Source organism: Ruditapes philippinarum, unplaced genomic scaffold, assembly GCF_026571515.1.
Source record: "Ruditapes philippinarum isolate M1 unplaced genomic scaffold, ASM2657151v2 ctg7748_1_1_1_1, whole genome shotgun sequence".
NCBI classification, from domain to species: domain Eukaryota; kingdom Metazoa; phylum Mollusca; class Bivalvia; order Venerida; family Veneridae; genus Ruditapes; species Ruditapes philippinarum.
The window spans coordinates 19,626-39,576 of record NW_026865986.1 but is presented as its reverse complement, the minus strand read 5'-3'; the positions used below and the strand labels follow the sequence as shown (position 1 = coordinate 39,576).

Genomic DNA, 19,951 nt, shown 5'->3' with positions numbered 1-19,951 from the left:
GCAGAATGAAATGTACAGATTGTAATACATGATATAAGGACTGATGACATATACTGTTTTTAAATTACTACTGTTATTGTTGCTTCTGTTGACCTCTTATGCAAGCTAGTGCCTTTCTAAATGTGTGTGAACAAACAAATGTATGTTCTTGCCTAAGTGGCAAGTTGGAGTTAAAAAATATTTTGAACTTGCATGTTGCCTTTTATGTGAATGATGTGCGCTGTAGAAATTCTATATGCCCAAATGAGGTACAAACCGCGGGGGAAATTATGCATCAGTAGGTCTGGTAGGGATACCAGGATTAGGATACCTTTATTTAAGATATTTGAAATTACGTATGAAATGTTATGTCTATGTACAGAGTTTACTTTTTCAGTAAGAAATAATGATACGTGTAGGACTTTAGATTTTGATTCTGTTAAACGTTTCTTTTTATCCATGTTTGAAGTAATAGGTGCATAATGAGTGAGGAGAAATACTCAAACTAAAACCTCAAATATGAGTAAAAGTTATTCTTCTCATTCAGAAAATCACTGATTACCACAGTTTAAAAGATATTTAGTAAATGAACATAAAAGTAAAAGATATGTTTAATTTGCTGTGTCTTTTAAATACTTGGTCAGTTAGTCACTGAAACAGTAAAATAACAACAAACAATAAAGCTAATTGGAATATTATTGAGCACACAGGATATAGAACTTTTCAGAAGAAAGATATAACTGCATGTGTTACATAATTTATAAGTTAGTATAATCATATAAAAACATGTACAACAGATGTGAAAATGAAAAGATATCGAACCTTTAGCAGCGTACAGTTATTTTATCGCACCAAAACTCAGCGTACACGTTATGAATATCGTAGCACAAAGGTACTTGCTATGCAACTCAATTATGGTTACCCTTATAGAATAAAGAAAAAGAAATTAACTATATTAATATTTTAAATTAACGCATCAACATTGGTGTATAATTATTGAAATTTATTATTTACACAATACTCTGTTTCGGGCATATTCCTGATGAAAATCAATATTTTCATAATCTCAATGCCTATTATGTAATTACATTCAGGCTTCATATTACAATTATATTGTCTAAATTGTTTCATCTCTTAATATTCAATTTAATTTTAAGATATATTAATCGTATCTTATCGTGCACTTCAAACTGTGTCCACTGTTGCTTTCGACAACGAAACATTTTCATTAACCACGTTCTTTACGCAGTTGAATGTTAGAAACTTAATTCAGTTATGGCCCGGAACACAGCAAAGCAATGAGCGATAGTTAAGGGGAACTTTTCAAATTACTTTCAAGGTCGGGATACAGCAATTCAATCAGTGTGCGATCTTAAAATAAGTATAATATTCTAACCGAAACTAGATCCGAGATGATGTTGTTAGTTTTTAACCATTTATATTTACATTTATATTTCCAATTGATTGCTGACAGATTTTCAAACTGCATCAGCAATTTCATGCGGACTCCAAACTGCCCGGATGTATTGTTTTCGTTCTTTGTTTTCCGAGTTCAATTTTAAAATATACATAATGGCATTCATTTATATACCGTATGCTTACAAGATTAAGTGCAGTTTCGATGCTAATTAGATACCAGCTCTCTAATTTAATGACTTGGTGTCTTATTTTCATGGTAAAACAGTTATGCTCGCAGACTTCATATCATTTGTCAAGCACCACTATTGGGTTAAAATCCTGCATATGTCTATGTCATTTTTCTAGTGTATAGCAGCTCGTAAGATTTTAAGATGTTCAAAGTCTTTTGAAATTTAGTTTCCATAGCTTAACATTATCATGCTGATATGTATGTGTGAGTTTTACTTAAGAAACTTAAAGGGCACATTATGCCTCAGACACAAATAACTTTTAACTTCTTTAGAAGGGGCAACATTAAATTTATAATGTTTTAACATTGGTTTTAAAGAATGTTAGATGTTTGTTACCTGAAGAGATTAGCAATAGTGTGAACTAACTTGTCATCATACGTAGTAGCAAAATGAAAAGAAAGTAGTATTTAAACTTCCATACAAAATACTAAGTCGCTATAACTCTACTTATTGTCAAAAAGAAACGGATAAAAAAGATTAAGTTTAAGTTAATGGCCAATGAGTAAAAATTATTTGAGTGAATATAAAAACATTTCTAAGGAATAATGGGCCTTAACCCCCTCCCCCGAATTCTCGCATGTCTGCGTTGTAAGTAAATATTTTTTTGTTTCTCGGTAGGTAATTGAAATATGATTATTGACGGATGTCTTAAAACTTTTTATGAAGGAGTAAACCGTAAATCAAGGCAATAGTTAGTAATATTTAAATACTAAGCCATTATATCACTGCCAGCATCTCAGTATATATATATATATATATATATATATATATATTATATACATGTTCGTACGTGATGCAATGTGACATAACTATTCTATAGAGAAAGATACTTAAAGTTTTTAAACAGTTAGATAATAATAATAATAATTATAATATATATAACGCTTTTTTTAACTTATAAGGCTAGTATTTACTACAAGTTAACCTAAAATGGTTAAATGAAATTATTTAATACTATTAGTGTAAACAAATTTCTTTAGCTGTAGATACGTATTGTCTTTATCCTTATATATTTATAATAAAATATAAATTGTAGAAAAATATATAAAATGTTTACTGTAAACTTGTTCTGACAGAATAGGGAGCACAATCGTCAGTTTCATTCTTTGCAACTAAGCTGCTGTCACAGTATTATTAATAGTATTATTAATGGTAAATGAATAACAGCAATTATTTAATGTACTGGTATTTAGAGAAAAAATGTAATATTTTTGTTGTTACTTTAGGCAATCAGCAAAATGCTTATAAAAAGTGTTGACATACCTGTCAAATTATTTGATAATTAATGGTGATGGAAATTAATTAACTGCTTATTACTGGAACCTTCAAGGCGTTTTAGTTGCGCAAATAATGTTTAAAGATATACTATGCTCTGTTTTGGTTAAAATATTTTTTATCTTATATTGAAATCCATGAAATTCTTACTGATTATATTTAGTTTGAATAAAATAATGAATAAACTATGTATGGGAAGCTGCATTCCCTATAACGGGTCAAGTTAAGTTGGTCTTTTCTTAAAGAAAATGCCAGTTTTTTTAATGACACTTTATATTCATATTGTGACCACCTACAGTGTGTAGAGTTCATTCATAACATATCTACTTTAAATAAAGTCGAAACATGTTGATTTTATACATACAAAGAGACTGTGTAGCAATAATTAACATTTTCAAAATCAAATTTGAGCGTAGTATATCTTTAACGTTGTAACAAATCCTACTTTAAATAAAAAAGATATATACATCGCATATTCACGACAGACATGACAGGAATAGATGAGAAACACCAAACCTTTTTTTTGTAAGTTTTATTTACAGAGCGCAAAAGTAAATGCATTGCACAAGTTTTATCAGTGGGAGTTATCAAGAACGATTAATAAAAATGCTTTCATGCCCTGAAGAGCAAAATCCGTTCGAAAAAACTCAAGTATTTAGTTATTTAAACTTTAACCTATATTTCAGTAAATCAGTGAAATGGTTAAATTTGACATTTACTTACAAATTTAAACGCAACATTATTTTTTTCTGAGTTTTTTGTAGATCAATTTTATTCGCATTAATATTCTGTAAATTTTGAAAAAAAAACTTAAAATCATTGTGGTGCAACATTTTGAATTAAAGCTACCTTGCTTACAAACAGTTGAATGATTCTAAATCATTTGCTTGATTGTAATGAATAAAAATATTTAATAAAGATTGTGTATAAGCCCCTAAGGTGACATTTTCCACACTTTTTCTCGGAACTTAATACGTTTTTACGAAATAATAATTCGTAGTTATGAAATATTTATTCGATTTTACGAAATATGAATTCGTAATTACGAAATATTAATTCGTTTTTACGAAATATAGATAGATAGATTTATTTCGGCAAAGGAAGCATATACATAGTTGACAATATAACATAGGATAAAATAATGAACATTATTAAATACTATATCACATACGAGTAAAACTATGACATGCTCACCAAAACCAAGGATAACACAAAAAAGGGCAAAAAAGCTCTTATTTCCATTGTGGTCCTTTGTATTGGCGGCATGACATAGAGAGGCAAACCTAAATATAATCATGTTTAAAAATACTAATAAATCATAAAAATGTATATCACAGTCAAATTTTGAGTTAATGATACTCCTGTTTACAGCTAGGATTAAAACACATTACTAAAACTGTAATAAGATAAATAGCAGACAATTTAAAATCCTGAACCGAAATATGTAAAAACATGTTTAAAAAAAAAAATTTAAATACTGTTCATAAGATGACTTTTGATGGCAACCTTAAAACTTTGTAACCTGTTGATCTCCGTTAACTTTACAGGTAAATCATTCCATAATTTAATACCAGAGAAAGCAAAGGATTTAGAACCCTGGCCTTTGACTTTAGGTAGACAATATCCACCCTTTTGACTAAGTCTTGTACTATAATTATGAAAGGAATCTTGTGAAATAAAGTGTTCAGACATGTAATCCGGAGATAGGCCATTTTTTATCTTAAAAACATGACACAACATTATCTGTTCAACTCTTTTATTAATTCGTTTTTACGAAATATTATTTAGTAATTACGAAATATTAATTCGTTTTTACGAAATATTAATTTGTTTTTACGAAAAATTAATTCGTAATTACGAAATATTAATTCGTAAAAACTAAAAAAGTGTGGAAAATGTCACCTTAGGGGCTCCGTATTATAACCTGTAGTTTTCAGACACAGAATACTATACTGATAATAATACGTGTAATATTGATAACAATGAAAATAACCTCGTCGTTAAAGAAGTTGGTGGTGCGTTTTTTGAGATGTTACTTCGACGTAACGTTAGTTGCGTATGATCAGCTATAGATGTATTTTTTAAAAACTGTTATTTCGGATAAAATATACTGATTATAAATCTGAAACTTACGGAGCCCCTCAGGTGACATTTTCGACACTTTTTTCCCCGCATTTAATTCATTCATTTTTACGAAATATTAATTCGTTTTTACCAAAAAATAATTCGTTTTTACGAAATATTAGATAGTTTTTACAAAATATTATTTCGTAATTACGAAATATCAATTCGTTTTTACGAAATAATAATTCGTTTTTACGAAATATCAATTCGTTATTACGAAATATTAAATCGTTTTCACGAAATAAATAATTCGTTTTTACGAAATATTAATTCGTTATTACGAAATATTCATTCGTTTTTACGAAATCTTATTTAAGGTCATTGTGAGCTTGACAAAGAACCTACTAATCTCACAAAGGGATCATTTACAAGCCTGGATCAACCTTGCGATTATATGCCGAATGGTTCTCAAGTTATTATATTTAAGTGAACAGGGTTTTTGAGTGAGAAGTCATTCTCTATCCAAAATGGCCTCTTTTTCCCCATTGTCAAATACATGTTCCTATCAGCAATGTTTTAATTTTTGAGACAATTAATCTTTTCTGACATGTTTCTTTAATAAAAGAAACATGCTATATTATTACTTTCTTTTATCATATACATAAGTAAAACTATAGGGACGAGGTGGCTCCAGACTTTCACGAATCTAATCAATTAAAAAAATATATTTCCTTACAATTTATGTCTGGGCACCGTGCGATCATAAAAACATAACATTTTATTTCAAAACTCAATAATTTCGACTAAACGAAAAAGAAAAAAATTGTCCGTGTTTGAATTTGAAACACAGGATCCCTATTTTAACAAAATTTTCCTAGCGCTTCTACTATCACGGCTGTGGCGGCAACTCTACCAGGCGATTATTTTAATATATATATATATATATATTTATATATATATTCATGTTAAGTTTTAAAAAATTTGGGTAGAAAAAAATCACTATGTTTATAACATTTACCTTATATTCAATCAGGAATTTAGTTTCGAGGCCTTATAAATAAGTATAAACAAAACTTTTTGAAACCCTTGAAAAAAATTAATTCGTTTATACGAAATATCATTTCGTTTTTACGACTTATTTTTTCGTCATTACGAAATAACATTTCGTTTTTACGAAATAATATTTTGTAATTACGAATTATTATTCCGTAAAAACCAATTTTATTTCGTAAAAACGAATTAAGATCCAGGGAAAAAAAGTGTGGAAAATGTCACCTTAAGGGCTCCTAAGAAACTTACACATCAAATTGATAAATCATTGAATAAATGTCAAATATTATCATATTTATTTTTTCCCCGAACATATAATTTACGGGGTGTGTCCACGAATATATTGATCAACCCTCGTATTTCTTGGTTCAGGTTAATTAGCAAATCAAAAATATGAACATCGTATCAAAAATATATTTAGCATACGGAATAAAAACTAACACATTTATAGCATTCATAACATATATATACAATGTAATATCAATAAAAATAAGTTCATTAAGAACCCTTTTTGTAATTCCAAATATCTCCGATTGTTTATATTTTTTATCATGCACTTAAATGTCTGCCCATTTGGCTATATGTTCTGCAGATACTCTTTTTTTAACATTTTGTATTTGCTGAAACATCAAAAGATAATTATATATATGTACATAATTATGCAAAATAAACAAATTTCAAAAATCGAAAAATATGTAAAATATGTACTGCAAATATTTGTGATCATTAAAATATATGAAGTCATTTCTTATTGTAAAATTTCACTTAAACTTTATAGAAAATAGATTTTTTATTACCTCCTTTAAAACCATAAAAAATGTGTTACAGGATCTTTAAATAGATTTGATCAGTACACCAGAAAAAGAAGAAAAATCAGCGTTTGAACTTCCTGTTGCTCGGCCTAAGGAAGTGAAAGACATTCCTCCAACTCTAACAGTTTCATCTTTCCGAACCATGGCTACTGCACTAAAAGACGTACATTTTGCATCTGAATCATTATTAACTCTGCTTGGCAGCATGAATTCTCCGGTAACAATCGAACTCGTGCCGACTTTAATGAAGTACTCTATTTCAGACGTTTTTCTATTGCAGCAAATGTGCGCATAAAACTGATATATCCCGTCAAGTGGTGCCGTGAAAATCCCTGTCTCTATATTGTAGGCGTTGCCTTCATTCAGTATAATATTTGAGAATTTCATGGTTTGACTGCCCGTGTAGTTTACTGCATCCATTACATTAAATGCTACCGTCTCTGAAATATTTTTAATCATACTTTTTTAATTATATGCATTTGCACCAAGAGTTCATTGCAATTAAAAAGTGAGATTTCATGACAGTCTGGACTTACGTGATTTAAAAAGACAGCTTAGTTATTTGCATAAATCATTGAAATTGTTTATCTTTATCAGCACTTTCAAAACTATTCAAACTCAGATGAAGAAGTAACCTTGGGGATAAGCTGTCTGCCTATCAACACAAATATTGTGCTTCCGATCTCTACTCGGTCAAGGAAATGATTCCACATATGACACCGATAATGGTTTGTTCCGTAAAATAGATTCGAGTGTTATTCAAATCTTAAGATTCAATCAAAATGGAGCTTAACATAAAAAATGAATTCTGTCTTACTTGCATACTTACATATGTTAACTATTTGATATCATGTGCAAATTACACATGTTGGCAAACATAATAAAAATAGGAAATATATTTAGAAAAAATACAAGGCTGAAGTAAAACTTGTGAACTTGTTATTTCGAAAAAAACGTATATGGAAATGTTAGCAAAGTTTCCATAACAATGACATTAAATTTTCTGGTAGCATAGAAAAAACCCATTTTGTAAATATAAGAAAACTGATATTGATGACTCTTCAAAGTGAGACATCATCTATTTTACAGTATTTATTATGGTGTCCCTATAATTTGCTTTCACGTGTGACTGTATCACATATGAAAGCAATTAAAAATAAAACGATAATGAATATTATAAAATCAACATACTACTTAAAAAGGTTTTAGTTCTAATTAAGTGCAAACAGATTTGATAGAAAATAAGAATATAACACTATAAAAACTTTGTTAACCGACCTTTGTTCCAAAAACAAAACCATTAATTGTGATTAAGTTTCGGGTCTAAAGTCAAAATGAAACTCCACAAACAAACAGAACAATTTATTTTACACTCTTCAACTTTTTGATTTTTTTTTAAAATTGTTAATCTTTTATATACTGAATCTCATTTTTGATTTCAAAGAATTTCTTGAACAATCAAATATTAATCAAACGAAATATGAAAAGAATGTTTACAAACGAGAACGTAATGTTGGTATGATAAATCCACAGAATTGCTTAAACTTACAGAGCGAAATACCGAAAAACACTGAAAATGTGAAAAATAAAATCGTCATAAACACATCGTATGTAAAATAGTTTTACTGCAGTTGACAATATCTTCAATAGGGGTTAATAATTTAACACTGTAAGATGTATCTGTTGGTGTGTTTTTCGATATTTTCATGCGCATGGGTAAAATGAACTAAGTAAGTGCTTATGTAAAATAAAATGTATCGAGATCTTAACGCAGTGTAAAATGTTTTATTGGATGATGTGATGTTAACGAAACTTAGATATCTCAACAATTTTACTAGAAAGTTAAAGAACTATCATGCACATTAATCTTTTTTTTCTTGGAAATATCTTTTACATTTTATTTTATAATGGCAAGAGCTGTCGTTACGGTATACATTCTATTTAAGAACTATCCTTAAAATATGATTTAAGGATGACAAAAACTATCTTTAACATTTTATTTTAGAATATCCAAAAAGATTCCCAGATTACATGTCGTAATTTAAAATGACCAATGAAAGTTTGTCTTATATTTAGTTCCTCCCTGTCAGTTTGACAGGAAGTCAAACTGATTTTAGATGGCCTTTGGCTAAATAGTGAACAGAATGAACATCAGGGGCCCGTCTTATCAACGATCGTACGACCGTTTTTATCGTACGATTTTGGCGGTGTCTTATCAAACGTCGCAGATTTCCTTAATCTTATGATTATAGTAAGATAGTGCGTTTTTTCTACGATCGCTAAGAAGCAGACGTAGATCAAGCAAAATGGCCGACGTGCTTCCTGTAAATGCTACAAAGTCGTAGAAAAAGTCGACCTTTCAGGCATCGAGTGCAACTTTTGGATTGTCCGAGTGGTCATTTAGTTGTGGCCGACTCTCAGCTTGGATAAGGCGATATTTTAGACTTAGAAATTTATTGTTGGCAATACCTTTCATTTTTAAATGACAAAAAATATTTAGTTTATTTGTTTACTTAAACCATAGTAACGGCACTCATACGAATAGAATGTTGTGACAGAAAATCATTTCGGATAAAAGAGACTAAATTAATTTGACGTAATACATCTAAATTTTAAGTCATTGAATTTTACTGCACCTTTAACTTTATTTATGTAGATCTATCTTGAATATATTTTAGATGAGATTAATCCCCTTTTGTAATGACTTATGTATTTTCAGATTAAAATTACAATCAATGTTTTTACTGTTTTATTTTTCAAACGTATTTAGATTTAATTGTAAACAGTTTGTTGTTATGTGATTATGATATTATTTTCTCATAAGAGACATGTCAGCCCAAAATGAGGAATCCTTTTATAACAGACTATGTAGTACATACATCATAATGATAAAAGTCCTTGTAATGTCAGTCATGTTTTAGTCAAAATTTGTGCAGCAAGATCATAACTGTCATTGTTTTTGTATATCAAACTAATTCCTTTGAACCTTATTTGCCATACCATACTGTGTGTCAAAGGGGTTTTAACTGACAATGAATTTGCAGTTATGTTTAATTGAATCAAAGTCATAATTTATGTATCTTCCGTCTAAAATTTATTTTGTAAACATTTCATTTCAGTGGATTACAATCTCTGGTCAAACAAATAGTTACTGCATGTTTCATTGCAGATATATTCATAAAAAAGTGGTGTTCTATTTTTACCTCTGAAATGTATATTGTAATATTATGTATGTGCTTACATACATTTTGTTAAAGTAGAGGGTTGGCAGAGCATGACAAGAAGATAACTCATCAATAAAAATTGAAGATGACAGAATTTAATAGCATAAGTCTGGAAATTCATTATTTAAAACTTTAAATGCAAAACTATTGTCAATATTTTTTCTGTACAGGGAGATAATTGAAAAATAAATGATGTTATCTTATATGGATTATAATATTTCCTTATTAATAGTTATATTAAAATTATTATTTTGCCTACATCAGTGCATGATTTTTATAAGATATCACTTACAGTTTAGGAGATAAGTGCTGATAAGTATAATAAAATGGGAAATAATTCTTTTACACTTTCTGTCTTAATCAATGTGAAACAAATGACTCATAAACATAGGTTCTGACTAAAATACTAGTTGCCATTTCTACTGCTGTTATATATTTAAGAAGTTTGAAGCTGACATGTATAAAGAAAGTAAAGTAAATTAAAAAAAATATGTATAATAAAGTACCATTAACTGTTCTGACACAGCATATATACATGTAGAAAGCATTTTAACCCAAAAGTGTGTATCATGTACCAAAAACATACTTATCTAATGTTTTTCATGTCAATACTACTTTATATGACAATAACAACATTAAAATTATGTTGTTTAGTGTTCAAGCTTGATGAAAATTAAACTTTTGTCTTGATAATAAACACTATAAAATACAGTATCACATTTAGCGGAAGGCATCTGCAATCATAGTATGTACACACTGATCTTCACTGCTTTAAACAAAGAGAACTTATATACTCTGTACTTGGTTTAAACTTGACATACATGCATTTATTATCTATGCAACAGCAAACAATAACAAACTTGTATCATAAGACATTAAATGCAAAGTAAAATTAATATGCAAAGTAAATGTGCAAATGCAAGTCAAAACAACTTTTTAATTAAAATGACCTTTAAAAGACACTCATGTAAGATCTTCTTAGTTAAAGTTTTTAATAAATAGAAATTTTGATTTATTTTTCAATTTGTCAATACTGTCTATACGGTAGATTTACTGTTATCCCTCAATACAGCTGTTTGTTCTTTAACTTGTAAATAAACTTCAATGTCTGTTTTGTCTGAAATATGAAATACATGGGGTTTTACTAAATCAAAGGAAATTGAAAGACTTCATCTAAAATTTTTAAAAAGATATTAAATGTAAAAGTTAATTTACGTGATGTCACTGTGTATGGTGAACTAGCACGATATCCTTTATATATTTCAAGATATGTTAAGATTTTAAGATTTTGGTTTCAAATGCTTGAGACAGATAATATCATTCTTAAAAATGTGTATAACATTGCTCTTGAAGACTGTAATAGTAGTAAGAACAATTGGTTATCAGGTCTTAAATTGTTATTATGTAATCATGGTTTTAGTGATATTTCGAATTTTCCAAATTCCGTAAATAGTAAATTATTTTTACCAATATTTAAGCAAAGGGTAATTGATTGTTTTTTACAAAGTTGGCTTTCTGGTTAAGAGAGCAGTCCTGTCTTGTATCTGCATAATCATAATTCATAATCCTATATGAAAATTATCTTGCTATAAAACCAAGTACTTTAAGGAAGTATCTTACAAGAATATATAAAAAGATACTATTATATAAGACATATTATGCTTAAGTTCACTAATATGTCAAACAATAGAAGTATATATTTAAAATCCTTGTATGTATTTATCCTTGTATGTACGAGATGCGATGTCTCATAGAAATAACTTAGATATAGTAGATACAACTTTATATATTAATAATTCATCCTCTATATTGATATGAAAGAGACATGTTTATATCCGATCGTGTGATTTATGTTAGTATGTATTGTAAAATTGTTTATATATGTATGACGCTTTATGATTGTACAAGTCAAAAATAAAGTATCTGTTCTGTACAAATTATCTCAGATGTCAGTTTGAATACAGTTAATTACATATTTCAATCTAAATTACTTACAAACTTGACAGAATTATAGTGAGGATAAGTTATATCATTTTTGTTATTTTGATTCACTGTATAAGTACTTCAATTCAATGCTGTGATATAATGCTTTTAAAAGGTCTCTTAAAACTTCAAGAAAGCCTGACAACAGAAAAATGACCATGAGTCTTTCATAAGTATCAAGAGAATCAAAGAGTGATTAATAACATAATGGGAATTATCCTTTACAAAAAGATACTTCATGTCATAACTTGTCTCTTGCCACTGGACTATTGTCACACACTGAAGCACCTTAAATATTATGTTCATTCTTAATATTGTACCTGCATTTTTTCTACTTGACAAAATCATTATATTTCATTCAAAGTCAAAAATAACATTTTTTCCATGATAAACATTAGTAATTAGAGTTCAACATCTGCATAGCAACAATTTTTGAAAGACAAACATTTTGGTTGTTGCTGAGAGGTGTTGTTCAATGAAAATTACAATTATTGTTTACTCAAACTTTGGGGGGGGGGGGGGGTGAAAACTGTTGTAATGAGGTAGTCTAGTTACAAAGGACTGCTCTGAGGAGGTTGCATTGTGTCAATACATTTAAACAAAGATATTTGAACAGAAGAAATTATATCCACCATTTATTTCAATGAAAAAGAATGCATCTAAACTTTTCCATATCATTAAAGTAATTCAAGACTTAAGACAAATTAATTTATAATATGTAAACTAGAAATATCTGTTTAATTGTGAAATATTGTGAAGAAGCATTGTCATGAAATTAAAGATTTTTCCATTTTCATTAAAATAGTGCCTTACATACTCACCATTACAATCTTGTCTCTTTCTGAGGATTTAATTCACTGGCTGGTCTTCATATCTAAGAAATATAATCACATTGAAATAATTTAAAACATTATTTATAAACATGTAAATTAACTATTTTGCAAGAGTTACAAAGTCAACAAAATTAGAAAAAGAAGAAAAATATACATGTAAATGAGCTTACTAATGATAATTACAAATACTTTTTTTAGAAATTATTTTACCACTTAAATTAGTCTTCTTTTTAATTTTTTATTAATGGTTTTAAATTTATCATATAACAATCATATTACATCAATCCATACTTGACAACTTGTGTAACTTTGCCTATAATATATTGTCTGTGAAAGTCCAGATACATTTTAAGCTCTAAGTAAAAATTTAAGTAACAGAGCATCTTGTTTCTCTTTATAAATAAATCTTCAAATATCTGTTATTCCCACAAAAAATAGTTCAGGACAGAACAAAAAACAAACATACACAGAAAGGAATGGAAAACATGATTCCTACATACCCTAACTATGTTGTTGGAATGAACAATATTAATTCCTCCCATACATTTACATGAGTTCAAAAAATATACCCATGTATAGGATATGAGTATATAAGACAATCTTAAGAAACATTCAATATGTGAACAAAATTTATTCTAAGCTGCTGAATTGAAATATTCAGTATTATTCTACAACTGCTGAATTTCTGTACATATTCTTGTCCTAACCTTATGATCTAGGGTGGCAAACAACTTTGAAATTATTCGAAATATAAGCACGCAAGATTAATTTTGAGTTAAATGAAAATGTATTTAAAAATGTGTTTGTTACTTACCACATTTATTCATGTTAACATACAATGTGTGTAATAAAGGAAATTTGACTTAACTTAACTAAATATACAGTAAACAAATACATGGAGTTGATTAATTTACCACTAGACCCTAATGATAATTACAGGTTTTTATCAATCACAACCACACAACTATTATCTGGATTAAATCACCTGAAAAAGGTGTTAAAAAGTAAAGACTGTCTTCTTGACAGATAAAAAAATCAATATAAAACATATTAAGCAGGATTTCCAGTAATATTTTTGTTGCACATAATACCTATCACATTCATTGAAATAATTTTCATTAAAGAAACCTATGATCTTTAGATCTTAACTAAGTTTCAAAAACTTAATTGCATATTATACTTTAACAAATTTTGAAACTGATTCGTTAGTAATATTATTTATAAAATATGAATGTTGCTTACAATATTTCCTATTATTCTCACATTGAATCAAAAACATATAAATAAAACTAAAATTCTGTGTAGAAAAAAATAATAATTAAAAATAAATAATTTTTTTGGAGGAGGGCGGGGGAGGGGGCTGTCAGGGGAGGAAAATGATGGAACGTTTTGAACGGTTTAGGTGAGAACTGTCAGTGGTGGGGGGACTGGTAGGGTGAGAATAGTCTGTCTTTCATCCAAGACATGTATGTTTCCTTTTCTTTTTGAAAGATGAGCAGTTTGTCCTGAAATGTGGGACAGTAAATACATGTATAACATAGTAATTAGAAAGTGGTAAATGATGATTTATCTTTATATTGCTTTAACCTAGCCCCAATAAACACATTTAGATATAATGTAAGACTATTTTTAATTTTCTTTAGTACTAAACAAGAAATAATATAAAAAATCAAATATAACTACATGTACATGTACACGTTGGATTGTATTGATATAAAATGTAAATTCTTTTAATCATATAGTAATAAACAGGTAAACAAGAGCTGTCGGTAGGGTCATGATGTTGAAGAAGTGTGCAAAGTTTCAAAGCCATATGTCAATGGACTTTGAAAATATTTGAGGTATGATATATAACGTAAATTTTAAGTCGAAAAAGGGGCATAATTCATTAAATATTTGAAAATATCTAAGGTATAACAAAAACTTTAATGTAAATTATAAGTCGAAAAAGGGGCATAATTCTGTCAAAATGCTTGCTACAGTTACCTCCCCCTGTCTACAGGTTGGGGTTATAATGGTGAACCAGTGTGCAACGTTTCAAAGCCATATGTCAATAGACTTTGAAAATATTTGAGATAATACAAAAACTTTAACATAAATTCTAAGTCAAAAAAGAGGCATAATTCTGTAAAAATGCTTGATACAGGTACCTCCTCCTGTCTACAGGTTTGGGTCATAATGGTGAACAAGTGTGCAAATTTTCAAAGCCATATGTCAATGGACTTTGAAAATATTTGAGGTATGATTACAAAACTTTAACGTAAATTCTAAGTCGAAAAAGGGGCATAATTCTGTCAAAATGCTTGACACAGTTGCCCCCTCCTGTCTACATGTTGGGTTCATGATGGTGAATAAGTGTGCAAAGTTTCAAAGCCATATGTCAATGGACTTTGAAAATATTTGAGGTATTACAAAAACTTTAACATAAAGTGGTTACGCCGACGCGGACACCAACGCCGACGCTCGGGTGACTACAATAGCTCTACTTATTCTTATCGAATAGTCGAGCTGAAAATAACAGATAAATATGGTTGGCTGATATTTCATATTAGGCAATATAAAAGCAGTTTAATAAGCTTAGGAGAGTGCTTAACTTCTCAACTCATGCATAGTTGGTTCAAGTGACTGTTTATCTTTCATAGTCTGTGATGCATGGCATGCCACTGACATAAACAAAAACAAAAGAAAAAGAAGACAACACTCGTCAACAAAAATTGGAGAGTGGATTATGGGGGCTCAGCCCCTCCTAAACGCAGTCCCAGAAATATGATATCAATGCATAGGTTCATGTTGTAGCAATCTTTTTATTTAGGTAGAGCTAAAACAGTCTGTATTTATATCAATAGACTGATAAATGCAACAAAATGGTTACCTTATAAACGGGATTTACCAGCGACTGTCAGCGATGAGAAATAGTTCCCATTCACTATAGCAGCATCCTCACACTTATAAATGCACGCATCAGACTCAAGTCAGCAGCCCAGTTACTTTTTGTGGTTGTAATATGCATTAAAATTACGACAGACCTCTTCATTCAGTTTGACATTTCTTTGCGCCTTATCTCCATTTTGAAGAGTACGTGTTATTGCGCAGGCGTTATAATCGTTCGTCTATGAAAATCGTAAGATTTTAAGTTGAACGTACGACTGCGTTGATAAGTCAGTCTTACGATTGAGCGTACGACAATAGTTGATCAAATTCGTACGATAAGATTTCCAAAATCGTACGATCGTTGATAAGACGGGCCCCAGGATACTGACGATACCAATTAATACAAAATAAAGTCAAAAAGATATTTTTGTCCCTCCGGTATGTATTTTCTAAGGATGGAACAGCGGCTTGTTAATTCCACCAGCAGTCTGAACTGTGAAATCCGGACAAGATGTTTCTTTTAAGCAGCAAAGCGGAACGTACTTGCAAATTGCACAACTAGTCTTAGTACAGATCAATAATGAGAAGTTTCGTCAAAATTTCATTAGCAGTTTGACCAAGCTTAATGCTGACGTACAGACAGACGGTTAGCGAAGACAAAATCAATTAGATAATTGAATAATACGTTCTTTTTGATATATACCACTGAAAGAACCACTGGTCATTAGTAGACTACTAGACCTCACAATAAAGAACCAGCGGTGACATTGTTAATCTTTATTAAGACTTTAACTAAATATTGAGACTTTGGAGAGCAGATTGCCTTATGATTAAGATCTCTGCCTGTCAACACAAGGATCGAGGTATCGTGTCACACAAGAAACAAAATCATGTTTCCTCTTATTATACCGACACTTGTTAGTTCCATGAAATGCATTCGGGTGTGATTCAAATAAATCTTAATCTTTTATAGCAATCGGTCGAAAATGAGTTTGTTCAAACTTATTTTTATTTAGTCGCTATTTAATATCATGGAGCGAGGTATGATATGCATTTTTTATTTGGTTTTCAAATATCGAAACATTATTTATTAATTTAACAAAATAATCAACATGATACTGATAAAATAAATTAGACTTACGTGTTTTTTTCTCCGTTGCCTGATCCAACTCATTCACTTGCTTTTGCAAAACCGTAAGTCTTTTGGACAGGTCTGAAAGACCATCCTTGCAAGTGGTTTTGACCTCATCTATAACTGCTTTTAAGTCATCTAAACCGGAAAAGCTGTTCTCAACGTCTTTCTTAATATTTGCCACAACTTCTGACATGTTTCTCATGCTTTCTAAAATAACCAATCTAGAGCTATCACTGAAGGTGATTCAAACACCCTACTTATACCAAATAAAGTAAGAATTTGGGATGTAAACTTATATAAGTTACTTATTTTCAATTAGAGTCATAATCACTGAATTTGATTGAATGATTAATTGATATCCCCAATATACCATCTTGTTACCGCAATGATTACTAGGTGAAATAAAAGATTCATTAAAATTGATTAATTTCAAGGTAAAGAAAACTGTTTTCAAATTACAATGTATTGGCTATCAAACAGTGAAGTTTTATTTTGTTTGTTAATACTTTCATTTTGAAGAAGCCACAGCTTTTCCTTTTTATTAAGTGGGCTGTAGCCAAACTCAACCGGACTTTTATTTCATGATATTATGTAAACCAAAATTTGTTCCAATTTAATACTTAATATTAATCCTCTTTAAACTTAATCATAAAGGAGTTATCTTCTAGAAACTGCATATTATGCAAAAATGAAATCGAAAAAGCTCAACAAGTGATTGAAAAAGAATAATTTGAAGATAAATTAATACTTGGCATGTATTTTATGATGTTATACCCTTGTACAAAACATAGTGTTAGTGAATCACATCTTAAATGACTTATCATCTGGAAATTATTTTTTTATAGTTGTAAATATGTTATCAGTGAGTGGCGAACAATGTAAGATAACAAGCGTCACCAAAGATTAGAACAATCCAAGGCTTCATTACAGAGTAAACCAATGCAAGCAGAAGAAGGTGTCATAAGTATGTGAAAAAGTAATGGCCTGATACCAAATTTTAATTCAACCTGTATTGTATGATGTGATATATATGTGTACGAAAAATCATCATAATCTATTGTTTTATTAAAGAGTGATAAAAAGGACCATAACTTTGTGAAAAAATGAGGGTTTTGAGTCAGAATTTAAAGTTGATCTGTACTTTATAGTATAACATCTGTCACCTATGTACCAAGAATGATTATAATCTTTTTTTGTTGAAGAGAGTAATCGACCGGAGACCATGTTTTTCATAAAATAATGTAGGCTAAAAGTGAGATAACTCTGTGAAAATAAAAGTATGATGTCAAATTCGAACTTGAACAGTATTTTATGATGTTAAATCTGTGAATAAAAAATTATTTAATCGATAGCCTCTTTCAAGAGTTTTCATCTGGATATCATGAACTGGACTGACAGACGGGCTGGCGGATGGACTGACCGGTCAACGAACTGGCTCCCTTTATACCCAACCCTAAACTTCGTTTGTGGGGGTACAAATATTTGAGTAAGAAAGAAAAAATCAAAGTAAAGTAGATCTACCTACATTGAATGCAAAATGTTTGCAAATTTTCGTTACATAAACAGAAGATGGCACAAAATGCTCGAAATCATCGCTAACCCTACCTGAAAGTTCATCCTCGAACTTTTTGTTGATCTCATCTGTAATCACCTTTAAGTTATCTAAACCGGAAGTATTATTCTCAAGGTCATTCCTGATACTTCTTACATCTGCTGCAATGCTTCTTATACTCTCTAAAAAGCAAAAATAAAATAGATAAATTTTTATGTATATTATTTTAACATGACAAAATGGTAAAAAGAAAAAAAGAAAGAGGACAAAACACCTGTACAATGATAGATGAATCCATTGAACACAGAAGTTAAATATTATGTTGCGAAACTTTTTAATTCGTTTTCTTGTATGATCCATATGCATTAATTAGCATTGACAATCTTTGTAAATTATATCTCCTGCATTTACTCTTAGAATATGAAAACAGTGTGACCACACAAGATTTTTAATTAACGCAGTCTATATTTCAAATGTATATGGCCATTTTACATTGATTATTAATTGGTTTTTAAGATATAATATCTCGTAATTACGAAATATCATATCGTTTTGCAAAAAACTATTTTTTAACGAAATATTGATTTTTAAAAACAAACTATTATTTCGTAATAACACAACATTGATTCGTAAATAACGGACCGACCAACGAACTGGCTCCCTTTTTCACCCCAACCTAAACTTCGTTTTTGGACGTACACATGTTTTAGTAAGAAAGAAAAAATCAAACTTAAGTAGATCTACATACATTAAATTCAAAATGTTCTCAAATTTTCGTTACTGTACATGAACAAGAAGATGGCACAAGCTGCACGAAATCATCGCTAACCCTACAAATGTTTGGTGGCGCTTTGACTTGTGTTTATATATTATTAACATGCATAAAATGAAAGAAGCACACTTGTAAATCAGTTTGCAAATATGCCAATATATGTATGTAAACTATGTGATTGAATTGTGTTTAAAGAATATACTGTATTTTGTCACCCTATTTTTTGTGAAATTTTGTTCACATCGACACTGTTATGGTAATATGTAAACTTTCCAGCTTTACCCGTGGAAGAAGATCTCAAATCATTCGTCTGTCTTTCCAAATTTTTAGACAGGTCTGAAAGTCCATCCTCACATTTTTTGTTGATCTCATCTGTAATCACCATTAAGTTATCTAAACCGGAAGTATCATTCTCAAGGTCATTCCTAATATTTCGTACATCTGCTGCAATACTTCTTATACTCTCTGTTAAGCAAAAATAAAATAGATATCTATTTATTATTTTAACATTACAAAATGGTAAAAAGAGAAAAAGAAAGACAAAAAACCTTTACAAAGATAGATTTACACTGAAGACAAAAGTTAAATATTGTGTTGCGAAACGTTTTAATTCGTTTTCTTGTATGATTCATATGCATAAATCAGCATGGACAATTTTTGTAAATTATATCTCCTGCATTTACCCAGAGTGACCACACAAGATGTTTTATTTATGCAGTCTATATTTAAAAGCAAAATTATGGCCATTTTAC

The 19,951-nt window shown here is 29.6% G+C and overlaps 1 protein-coding gene across 1 annotated transcript; it reads right to left on the bottom strand.

Annotated features, from left to right (window-relative positions):
* Nucleotides 1-6,850: 6,850 nt before the first annotated feature.
* LOC132730942 (uncharacterized) lies at nucleotides 6,851-19,664 on the bottom strand (the record flags this gene model as incomplete). Its single annotated transcript, XM_060717026.1, has 3 exons — nucleotides 6,851-7,269; nucleotides 16,882-17,082; nucleotides 19,482-19,664. Coding segments are annotated over 3 exons (803 nt in total), but the record flags the coding sequence as incomplete, so codon positions are not given.
* Between the last annotated feature and the right edge of the window lie 287 nt (nucleotides 19,665-19,951).